At 39.9% G+C, this 12,076-nt stretch overlaps 1 protein-coding gene across 2 annotated transcripts in view; it reads left to right on the top strand.

Annotated features, from left to right (window-relative positions):
• Positions 1-2,747: 2,747 nt before the first annotated feature.
• The window catches only part of rnf130.L (ring finger protein 130 L homeolog), a 142,854-nt gene continuing 133,525 nt past the window's right edge, over positions 2,748-12,076 (top strand). Inside the window, exon 1 of one of the 2 annotated variants that reach the window (XM_018252002.2) lies at positions 2,748-3,789. In XM_018252002.2, coding sequence (XP_018107491.1) covers positions 3,525-3,789 — 265 coding nt within the window. In that variant the 5' untranslated portion in view covers positions 2,748-3,524. The remainder of the gene's footprint in view (positions 3,790-12,076) is intronic. The other variant, XM_018252001.2, reaches the window with a different exon arrangement.

The following is a 12,076-nucleotide window of genomic DNA, read 5'->3' as shown; positions in this document are numbered from 1 at the left end:
ACCCTATAGCTTCCTCCTTGGTCCCGATTACTCCCTGGTGGGAGCCGATAGGCCCCCTGACAGTCTGCCCTATACTCCCTGTGTGTGCCATACTCTGCATGCCCTATGCTCCCTGTGTGTGCCATACTCTGCATGCCCTATGATCTCTGTGTGTGCCATACTCTGCCTGCCCTATGCTCCCTGTATGTGCAATACTCTGTCTGCCCTATACTCCCTGTGTGTGCCATACTCTGCCTGCCCTATGATCTCTGTGTATACCATACTCTGCCTGTCCTATGCTCCCTGTGTGTGCCATATTCTGTCTGCCCTGTGATCTCTGTGTGTGCCATACTCTGCCTGCCCTATGCTCCCTGTGTGTACCATACTATGCCTACCCTATGCTCCTATGATCCCCTTTTTATGTTAAATAGCTCTGACTCTAAGGGGCACGTTTACTAAGGGTCGAATTTTGAAGTTAAAAAACTTCTAGATTCGACCATCGAATTTGATACTGTATTTCAATAGTCAAAGTATTTTTTCTATCGAAAAACGACTGTTAAATCGTTCGATTCGAATGATTTGAATGATTTTTTTTTAAAAAAAACTTCGACTTCAAAAAACGTAGAAAATACTGGTTATGGGTTCTATGGGTTCTAGGATGTCCTCATAGGCTAACATAGCAATTCGGCAGTTTTAAGGTGGCGAAGTGTCGAAATCAAAGTTTTTTAAAGAGACAGTACTTCGATTTTCGAAGCAAAGTTTTTTACATTCAAATCGAATTTTGGCCTATTCGATGGTCGAAGTACCCAAAAATTACTTCGAAATTCGAAGTTTTTGAATTCGAAAATTCAGTTTGACCCTTAGTAAATGGGCCCTAATCTCTTCTGATGATATAGACAGAAAGTGAAATAGCTATAATATATCTTAATGGAAAGTTTTGGAAACCCAGTTCCCCTATAGCAGAGATCTTTAGACTTTTCAGAAGTGGTGTTATGATTGGGAGCCAGGCAGCCCCAACCCCCTGCAGAAGTTTTTTGACCACAATTCTTCATGTATTTCTGACAGCAGATGTATCGGCATCGGGGGTCAAGGACGCCAACTGGGGTTACTGTGTCTTGGGTCCCCCACATATATTGCATTGTATTTTTAGTGTTATATTAACTTAATTAAATATTTTATTTAATAAACTATCATAGATGATGATTTTCCAAGTTTCACTCAAGTGAAACGTGCTGTTGTACTATGCTTTTCAATTTGTGCATTCATGTTTACTTGTAATATTGTTATTATTTTTTTTGTTTTGTACTTGAAAAGGTGCAGACTAAAACAATGCCAAGGCCCCAAACTGCACCTCCCCTACCTACTCATATCCTTGGCTGGACTCAGACCCTACCCCCACTGCACCCTCAAAGGTGCACAATTTGGGTGCCAAATCCTTTGGACCAGGGTCAGACTGGTGGTCAAGGGGCCTGACACTAGCCTGGAATAAAATATTGCCACAAAGAAATAACTTTATTTACAATCACTGTGTGCAGCGTGTTATGCGAGATAACGTTTTGTACCGCACAAAGTTTTTTTTTATTTAAGAGCGCACACAGTGATTGATGATGATAGTCTGGCACCGATCCTATTCCTCAGACTATACCTCATCCCCCTGTATGCTAGACACCATGGTAGCGTCTAGATATTCCAACCTTAAACCTGGGATAGGGATAGCAAGTATGCTGCAAAGGAATGTTCTGTGCACACAAGAAGGTATGGCCTTTTCTTTCATTATTTAAATAAGCAGAAAGTAAGAATTTGTCTTTATCAGAATGGAACGTCCCTGTGCAGGCCCATTTTTACTTTCTTTAAAGAAATTCTCCCACTATTTTCTGCAGAGGGGGCCCTGAAAATTTTTTTGCAGGGGGGGCCCTGGCATCCGAAGTTACGCCACTGTACATGAATATAAAAGAGCATTGGGTTAAAATTTCAGATTATTCCCTCAAATTTTCATCATTGGGACAGGACCAATGGGGATTGGCGCATGGGAAATTGAAAAACTATCGCATCTCCTGCTCATCTCCAGTGTTTCAGAAACTATGTGGGTGTGGTTGGGCAACCCCTAAAATCCTGCCGCCCTAGGCCCGGGCCTTGGTGGCCTCTCCACAAATCCGGGCCTGTGTAAGATGCCATAGAAAGTGACTATTATGTGGACTGGTGGGGCTGTTTTGGCCCAGGTCTGGACTGAGATTAAAAATAGGCCCTGGCATTTTAGCTACACAGAGGCCCAAACAGCACCTCACCAGCCCAATAAATGGTGACTGTCTATGGAAACTTACAGCAGCCCCTCTGGCATTTGCCAGAACCCACAGATTGCCAGTCCGGGCCTGTTTGGGCCTCTGTGTACTTGAAATGCCAGGCCTATTTTGACTCCTGATGGGGGGTCTTTAGTAAGCAGATATAGCAGAGAGCATTACAGTGTCCCAAACCATTTTTTCACCCCTTCAGAGCTCCATAAGAGAAAGATCTTCATGCTCCTTTTTCAAAAAGCCTCCAATACTTAAAGATGGGGAAAACGCAAGGAAGAGGTACAGAAAGGGACACACGTGTTTTGTATTACACAATTTAATGACATTATAAGCGACAGGTGCCCAGTCAATTCTGATACAGAACACTGAAGGCTTCGTTAGTACCAGAGCGCATGCGCAATTCTTCCTCGCCGGCTGGAGGCGTCGCCTGCATGAATGAGCTCAGACAACTAGTGTCACGTGCTGTGGGAGGAGTTGCTGCGTTCTTTGCTCCGGCTGCTACAGAATTGGGACTTTAGTTAGCTGGCGCCGGCGGTGACGGTAGCTGGAAGACGAGTTGTCGTTTCTCCTTCGCTTTTGGATGACATTTCCATTTCTGTGCGGCGGTTCGTTTTCCCGTGCGAGGGCTTAAAAAAAAAAAAAAAGTATTGTGACTTGGAAACGTCTCTGCCCTTATTACGTCTACTACAGTGCCCCGGCGGGCAGCGGAGGTTTGTCAGCTCTTCGCGTCACCTCATGGTTCCTAATGGGCAGGATGCGCGTGTGAGTTGCACAATGTGACCCCCTCTTCTTGCCGTCCCCGCAGACTCCCCATTAGACAATGCGGTTTGTCAGACACCTACAAGGAGTCCGGCTGAGCAGCAGTAACAGCCCTTTATGGCAAGAAACCTTCCCTTCATAAATAAAAGCACAAAACAGGGGGCTTGGTCGCTGCTGCTCCTTCATGTAGCTCATCCTATATGTGTATGTGTTGCTTCTCAGCCCTGTTTTGGGAGAAGCTGCTCTGAACAATATCACATTTACTTCTTTTTCATTTTTTTTTTTTTACATTAAATATTTTCCTATTTTTCGAGTTGAACTCCTTTCTAACAGCTGCTGTACAATAATTTGCCATCGCTGTTTTAAATCTTATACTGACTAAGAATATTTTGTAACTTTACTGGAAAAAAAGGAACATTTTTCGAGGTTTTGCTTTTTTTTTTATTTTAATTTTGATTATTTTTGAGGCCAAAGGATTATTGTTTTGTTAGTTCCATGCAGACGGGTTTGAAGATGATTGCCAGACGCTCACTGCAGTATCTGAACTGTTTGCCTTTACTGGTCCTTTTGCCCTGTTCTCTGGTTCAAAGCGCGTCGGATACAGCCAGTTTGGAAAATTACAGTGCCCTGGTCAATGTGACCATTCAAGACCCAAGTAGCAGTCCAGTGCTCTTAAGAATTGATGGGGGACGCTACGGACTGGACTCTGCCAAAACAGAAGCCAAAGGGCTTCTCCTGACACCAGTTCACATCCATGGAGGTACGTATAGGTATATTGTTCTTTATCATCGCCTGTAGGGATGGGTTTTTTTTCTGTTCTGGATGGTGTCTGATTAGGTTGGGTGTATTGTGTGTCTGTGATGAGATTTCAACTTGTAGATTTGTCTCAATGTGTTCTGTATTTCGGACTCAAATCTGCTGCGTCCCCTTTCGGCGTGTTCCCTGTTGTCTTGTTTGTTTAACAGGGGAACGAACTTCGTTTTGTAAAACTTATTCGGAGTTTGTGAAACGAAGCCTAGGATTGTAAACTATTTCCCTAGCTTTCTGATAAATCTAGCACAATTTCTCTCTCTCTCTATTAAAGATATTTCAAAAATCAGTTGTTATTATTAACGTTAAGCCCCATTCATTCACTCTTTCTTTGTTTTTCATTGCAGCTACACAGTCCTGTTTTTGTTCCCTCGTTTACTTTGGCAACTGTACAGACACATTCCCTCTTTTCCCCTTTTAGCCAAGTTCTAGTACAGACTGGCCCGTACTTTTTTTTCTTGCTTAATATCTTTTTAGAACAGGGGTTCCCAACCTTTTTTAGATTCAAATGTAAAAAAGAGCCGGAGAGCAACACAATCATGAAAAAGTCCATGGGGATGCCAAATACAGTTATTGGCTGTTTGGTAGCTCCTATATGGACTGGTGGTCTACAGGAGGCTCTGTTTGGCAGTACACCTGCTTTTTTTTTGCAACTAAAATTTGCCTCCAAGCCAGGAATTTAAAAATAATAACTTGCTTTGATGCCACTAGGAGCAACATCCAAGGTATTGGTGAGCAATATGTTGCTTGTGAGCTACTGGCTGGGGACCACTGTTTTAGAAGAATAGGTCTACTAATCTGTAGGTGGTATTTTACGTAGCCATATATTAAGATTTTGCCACTAATACCTGTACTGTCCGAGGCAACAATTGACGTATACTTCCAATGTCACAACGTGTGCACTGTGGCCCATATGGATAAATACTCTTCCTGTTGTTTGGCATCAGATAATCTTCTAAGCCTTCTGCATTTGCCATTCTATTCTCTATTTCCACTATCTCCAATAATGTTTACTTTTCTGGAAGGCTTTTCATTCTTTGCCTGTTGTAGGAGGTATTCATAACTGCTTATACAGCAGTTCATACAGGTGATAGCAACTGCAATAATTGAAGGGCATCGTAAGTGGTGGACATTTTTATACATCAATGCTGAGTGGAAGGATTTTAATCCTAGCCTTGGACTTTGCAGCAAAACTGCAATTTTTAAGTCCAATTGCAATACATTTCCTGTTGCATTTTCCATTGTTCTTTGATTCAAATACACCTACTATGAATTTGTTTTACCAATAAAACAGCTCAGTTTTTGTCTCAGATTAGCCAAAATGGGCCAGTCCTTATATGCTCTCACCTCTTTACTAAAGACTTGAAACCTCTGGATCCTATTTGCTTGTCTTAAAGTGCTGCAAACCTCAGTCTCATTGATCCATGTAATGGTGATGATTTTGGAGCCAGGCTGACAGACATAGGTTTCACCTTCTGACCCTATGTGCTGCTTCTATTTCAGGCACCTTGGGTGCAGCCTATGGTGCATTTCTTGGCTTCTATTTATTTACATGTGATTCTGCAGGAAAATGAGTGTTTACCTGTATGAAAACTAAGTACATTAGAGGACAGATTTATTAAGGGTCAAATTGAGAATTCGAAAAAATGTTATGGTCAAAACTGTCAAATTCGACTGGGGAGTTATCCAAACTCGATTTGAGGTTTTTTTTCCAAAAAATGTAAATTTGATTTTTGAGATTAATCATACTCTGACCCTTTAAGAATTCGAATCTGACTTTTTGCCACCTAAATCCTGCTGAGTTGCTATTTAAGTCAATAGATGTCGAGGGATCAATTTGGGGATGTTAGCAGCCTTCATGACATTTGAGTTTTTTGTGGATTTGATTCAAGTTTTCTGGTCATTTTAAATTTGTCCGAGTTGGAAAAAATTCCATTTTATCAATAGGTTTCGAATTTATGGGAGTTTTAAAAAGTTCACATGAATTTGAAATTCCACCCTTGATAAATGTGCCTCCCCGTGTGTGTCTGTCCAGCCAATCTTTTGTACCCAGGTCTTGGTTTAAGTGCACCATTATTGACTTTAATATGTAAGTTATTGTATTCTAGATAAATATAACGTGAGATCTGTGAAGTGCTCATAGTTTAATTCCTTTTTTTTATTTCCATATGAAGAGATGTGTGAATCTTGCTTTTTCCTGTAAACTATTGAATTAATATACGTGTCTCAAGACATGAAAGCTTGTGGTGAACTATACCAGAAATTCTGAAAAGCTGTTTTCAGTCAACCAGAATTTTCATTTTGATTACTCAGATTTATTATTTAGTAGACTTGTGCTCATACACCACATATTTAATGCTCATTTGAGATACGGGTTTGAGTGCATCGGAGTGCTCAATAGCTCAAACTAGCAGTTACACGTTTGTTATTATTTAGACAAAGAATTGATTGACGCGTGCCTTTTTTTTAAACCTAAATTACTCTCTTACCATTCACAGATTCAAAGGGTTTGGAAATGAGCAGATTTGCAGAACAAGTTGCTACATGCCAGCAGCTTGAGAGATGGCACATATCTGTCTTTAACTGTCCTTAAAGGAGAATTCAACCCTAACATTAAAAAAACCCTACCCCCCACCCCACCTAGACCCCCCTCACAGTGTTACCCTGGGCAAATGCCCCTAACTTTTTACTTACCCCTCGGTGCAGATTCAGGCATCGGAGTTCACAGACACCATCTTCAGCCGATTTGGTAATCTTCGGAATGAGATCAGCGATCCAGCAAACTTCGTGAGTTTTGGTGCATTCGCAGTTCTCACTAAACAGAAAATTGCTCCAACTGCGCATGCGCCGCCACCCGTCTCATTCCAAAGATTTCTGAAGAGAAGAAGATGGCGCCCATGAACTCCGATGCCTGAATCTGCACCGAGGGGTAAGTAAAAACTTAGGGGCATTTGCCCGAGGTAACACTTAGGCTAGGGAGTAGGGTTTTTTTTAATAAGGGGTTTGTTTCTCCTTTAACTTGAATATCGAGTTTACAGGAGTCCATTCCAAGAGTTGGCTTAGGAAGGGGGGAAGGAACACAAAGCATTCCCAGCAGCACAGGGTACATAAAGTATTAAAGGGGTTGTTCACCTTTAAATAAAAACTTTTAGTACCATGTAGAGAGTGACATTCTGAGACAATTTACATTTGGTTTTCATTTTTTATTATATGTGGCTTTTGAGTTATTTAGCTTTTTATTCAGCAGCTCTCCGGTTTGCAATTTCAGAAATCTGATTTCTAGTGTCCACATTACCTAGCAACCATGCATTACATTGAATAAGAGACTGGAATATAAATAGGAGAGGCCTGAATAGAAAGACGAGTAATAAAAAGTAGCAATCACAATAAGGGGGTTTTCCTGAAAAATAAAAAAAGTTTTTCGTGGGTAATTTTAAATCATAACTCGAATTTTAGGGTTAAAAAAAACTTGCTGGAAGTAGCTCAAATCTACAGCTAACCTGTCAAGGTCCTTGAACCATTTTAAGATGTTTGTAGCCTTCATTATGCTCTGGTGTTTTTCTGTGGATTTCAATTAATTCGAGCAATGTTTTTTTTCATCAGAAAACTTGAAATTCTTCTAACCCTGAATTGACTGATTCAAGTTTTTTCCATAACGGTAACATTCAAATTGTGAGTTTGTTAGAGGTATAAAAAAAAACTCACAACCTCTAAAACTCAACCTTTGATAAAAACCCCCCATTTGATATCTGGAAATGTTAGAAGAAGAAAAAGCCATATATAATGTAAAACTATTTAAAAAGAAAAAATATGAAGGCCAATTGAAAAGTTCATTAGAATTACTCATTCTAGAAAAGGGGTCCCTAACCTTTTTTTACCCGTGAGCCACATTCAAGTGTAAAATAATGTTGGAGAGCAGCATAAGCCTGAAAAAAGTCCCTGGGGTGCCAAATAAGGGCTGTGATTGGGTATTGGCAGCTTCTATGTGGACTTGCAGCATACAGGAGGCTCTGTTTGGCAGTACACATGGTTTTTATGCAACTAAACCTTGACTTTAAGGCAAGAATTCAAAAATAAGCACCTGCTTTGAGGCCACTGGGAGCAACATCCAAGGGGTTGGAGAGCAACATGTTGCTCACGAGCCACTGGTTGGAGATCACTGTTCTAAAACATACTAAAAATGAACTTTAAATTAACCCCTTTAAGGGAATTTTCCTTTTATTTGAACCAAAAACACCCCTCGTAATGCAAAGGAATGCTTTAATAAATGTGAATTTTATGAATGAGTATTTTAATTGAGCCCATGTATTCAGAGAAAGAGCTTTTCCAACAAAACATGTTGTTAAGGGATTTCAGTGACGATAAATTATGTAAACTTGGGGCTCAAAACTGTGATTGACCATCCAACCCTTTACTAGTCTTCATGACCATGTTGCTACCAAGGGACCAGATTGTATGGAGATCTTGAACTGGCAACTGCAGTAAGACTAATGGTGGCCTAATGGGGAAGCCTGTTGGAGGGCCACATACGCTGGATAATAAGCTGCTGACTTGGTCTGTTGGCAGTTTATATCTGCTTGTGTAAAGTAGAACCCTCAGTTTTGCTACCCATGAAATTGTTTTTTTTTTATCCTGTGACTTTCTGTTAAGTTCAAGGTCATTTACTAGGGAGCATTGACAAGAAGCCTTGAGTACCTCCTGGGGCCTAAGCTAGTGTTAATCAGCCTCCCACAAAGAAACTGATGATGGTTCATTCCTGAGCTGCCCGTCTCAGGAGTTCTGCAGATACCCCATTAAACACCCTTTCATGTTGCTTTAATAAAGGATTTTGTTAAGTAGGCCTTATATGTATGCATCATCTGCATTTAGATTTCCTGCCTGTCACAGATTATAAAGATTTCTACTGCAAGTTCATTCTGACCTGAACATTCATAGCGGTCTACTTTATTCACAAAATCAGTCACAATCTAAAACCTGTCGAGGTTATGTAGGAATCGGTGGCAGAGGTACAGCGAACCATTTGAAGATGTTCAAGTATTTTTTTCAGAGGGTTTTGCCTGAAAACTTGAATAAGTCAAGCAAGTTTTTTGTTTTTTTTTCTAACAATTCGAGTTTTTGCGTTTTGCTACTCGCAGAATCAAGTTTTTTCCATTCTAGTTTTTTCTTAAATAAGAAGAGTTGTAATTTCATTTGAGTTCATTGGGCTCATTGTTTCATTGTATAGTTGATTTGTTTTCTTTTTTACATCCCTGTTTCTTGCCAGTGTTGCAATCCGTTTCAAATTGTAACAATATGCCTATGTATGTGTGTTTTTGAGGGGTTGTTTACCTCTGCATTAACTAGTATGATGTAGAGTGTGATAATTTTGAGACAATTTGCATTTGGTTTTCATTTTTTATTATATGTGATTTTTTTTTTTTTAGTTATTTTGCTTTTTATTCAGCAGCTCACCAGTTTGCAATTTTAAAAAGTTAAAAATTACCCTAGCAACCGTGCATTGATTTGAATAGGAGACTGGAATATGAATAGGAGAGGGCCTGAATAAAAATAGGAGTAATAAAATGTAACTAACTATAAATGTAAATGTTTTTAGATGAGGTCAGTGACCCCCATATGAAAGCTGGGAAGCGTCAGAAGAAGAAGGAAAATAATTGAAAAACTATAAAAAAAGAAATAATGAAGACCAGTTGAAAAGTTGCTTAGAATTGGCCATTCTATGACATATTAAAAGTTAACGTAAAGGAGAACCACCTCTTTAATAAAGTGGCACAAGCAACAAAGGGTTTGAAACTTTGTTTTAGTTCCTGATGATAGTTTAGCATATACATTGTATCTCTGTAACTTGTCATGGGACTTCCTGTCAAACGCTAGTTCATCCTGTGGCTTTGCAATTTGAGTGAGTTGTCGAGGAGACGGCATTTATTTATTTATTTTTTAGAGAACGTTTTATTATTTGCATCACTTTTGTGTCAGGATATATTGTTTTTTTTTATCAGCATGTGTATTTTCAAAAGGATTCCCTGTACAGTGGGGGTGGGTAGGTGGTTGCAGCTGGCAGTTTAGCTAGTAATTGTAATTCAGTAATTTATGGGTTAATCCCTAAAATTTTCTTTCCAGTGTGCCTTTAACCTATTTCCGTTTTAAAGATTTTAAAAAATCTAAACATTTAAAAAAAAATATAGCATTTAAAGGGCAAGCCAACCCCAAACTAAAAATTTGCCTAATAAAAGAAAAAATAATTGAAAGCAGCTTTCCAATATACATTCTTTAGACATTTTCAGTGTTTTTAAAAACAATTGCTACTGAAAGCTGCATTTGCTTAACTCCTGGTTGTTACTTTTTAAACAATGCTGCAAAAGTCTCAAGGTTCTCATAGACGCAAAGATCTTTCGTTGGTGAACGATCGATTTCGGTGCAGCAATCTGACCAATCCGTCAAATTATCGTGAGGTTAGTGGGAATCGAACGATCGTGCATCTTACGATTTTTTGTCAGACATCTGTCAAAAAATTGATTGGCTATGTTAAAAAAATGTTATCGGTCCCAGTGTAATCTATCTATGATGGCAGGGCCAAGCAGGCAGCTACCCTCGGGTTTTCCTGGCAATATCGCTTGAAATGGTCTTTTTAGTTGATGGACATTTAAACGATCATTTCGAGATAATCGTGGTCTCACTATAATGAAAAGATCTTTTAAAAATCTTTACATCTATGGGCAGCTTTAGTTCCCCAGCAAAGACAGGTCTGTTAATCAGCCGCCTTGTCTTACATTGTATCAACAGTCTGAGACACCAGAGCAGAGAATAGACAGGGACAGACACTGCTTTCAACAGCAATGCATTTAAAAAATAGCTTAAAAATCACAGAAAATTTTTAATGAATGTAAATTGCAAAGTTGCTTAGAATTTTATGTTTTCTTTTATTAGGCGATCATTTGAAAACAGATCCGCACACACTCAATTGAATGCAGTCGGGGAAGATGCCCCTTTTATTATGCCACCAGTAATTCAACGTTTCGGAGGGGGGGAGAAACCCTTCCATCATCAGGATACAATTCAAAGTGCACAAACCAATTTAACCCCATCAAGCCCTTGTGCAGTTTGAATTCAATCCTGATGAAGGGAGGGTTTCCTCCCCAAAACATTGAATTACTGGTGGCATAATAAAAGGAGCATCTTCTCTGACTGCATGCGGATCTGTTTTCAAATTATCGCTGTTGCTAGGGGACTCGGTCAGGTCTACGGATGACCAGCACCGCCATTGCAGTTAAAGTGAAGTACAGGTGTACAGCAGAATTCCTACATTCCTGACATTCCCTTTAATCTGTTAATATTGCATTACTTTTATTATTCGCTGTCTTGCAAACCTAATAAAGAGTACGGCTAGAATGTGAAATATTGGTGTAACCAGTAATATGTTTGGGGCTAGTATGGAAGACTCCAATGTCCAACATTTTTTTTGATGCAGCAGGTCACTTATTCTTGATTCCAGTTGCTCAAAGACTACAATTTACTGAAATAATGATGTCGTGCAAAGAAGTCAGACAGCCCTGCTCTGAAATGTCCAGTTTGCCTTTCAGAAATACAGTTTTATAATTGCTTTAGACTGATGGACATAAGTGCGGCTGGCTCTATGCTGTAAATTGTAGTTTGAAGGAGACGTTTACCTTCCCTGTCATTTTTAGCCTCACGGTTGCTGGATATTTAGGAATTTAACGGAAAGTAACTGGAGCCAAGATGGGATATTTCAACAGTGCTGACAGCCACTGCTTTTTTCCATTGTGATACAAGGGTAGTGAACGGGTTTTTACAACCGCACTAATGTGGTTTCGGGAGCAATATATAGTGGGTAAATTTTTTTTAAAAAAAATAACCCACTTTCTATTGTTCTCCAACCACATTTCTTTGTTTATGATTGGTTGTTTAAGCCTATGACTAAAGGTGGCCATACACTGCCAAATGAGAGGAGAGGATCTTTCCCCGATATGCCTACCTTGAGGTGGGCTATATCAAGCTGATCCGATCGTGTGCCCTAGGACCCAACGATCGGATCATAATGAAGAGTAACGGGCGGTTAGTTTTTTAGTCCTGTCCGATAGACATCTGCCCGACTTTTGCTCAGATATCGATCTGGGAAGCCCGTCGGAGGGCCCCATACACGGGCCAATAGGTTGCCAACTCGGCCTGTCGTCAGCTTTTATCGGCCAGGGGCAGATTTATTAAGGTTCGAATGGTAAATT

Source organism: Xenopus laevis, chromosome 3L, assembly GCF_017654675.1.
Source record: "Xenopus laevis strain J_2021 chromosome 3L, Xenopus_laevis_v10.1, whole genome shotgun sequence".
In the NCBI taxonomy this organism is placed as follows: domain Eukaryota; kingdom Metazoa; phylum Chordata; class Amphibia; order Anura; family Pipidae; genus Xenopus; species Xenopus laevis.
The sequence above is the reverse complement of the archived record's forward strand: the minus strand, read 5'-3'. Positions and strand labels throughout refer to the sequence as shown.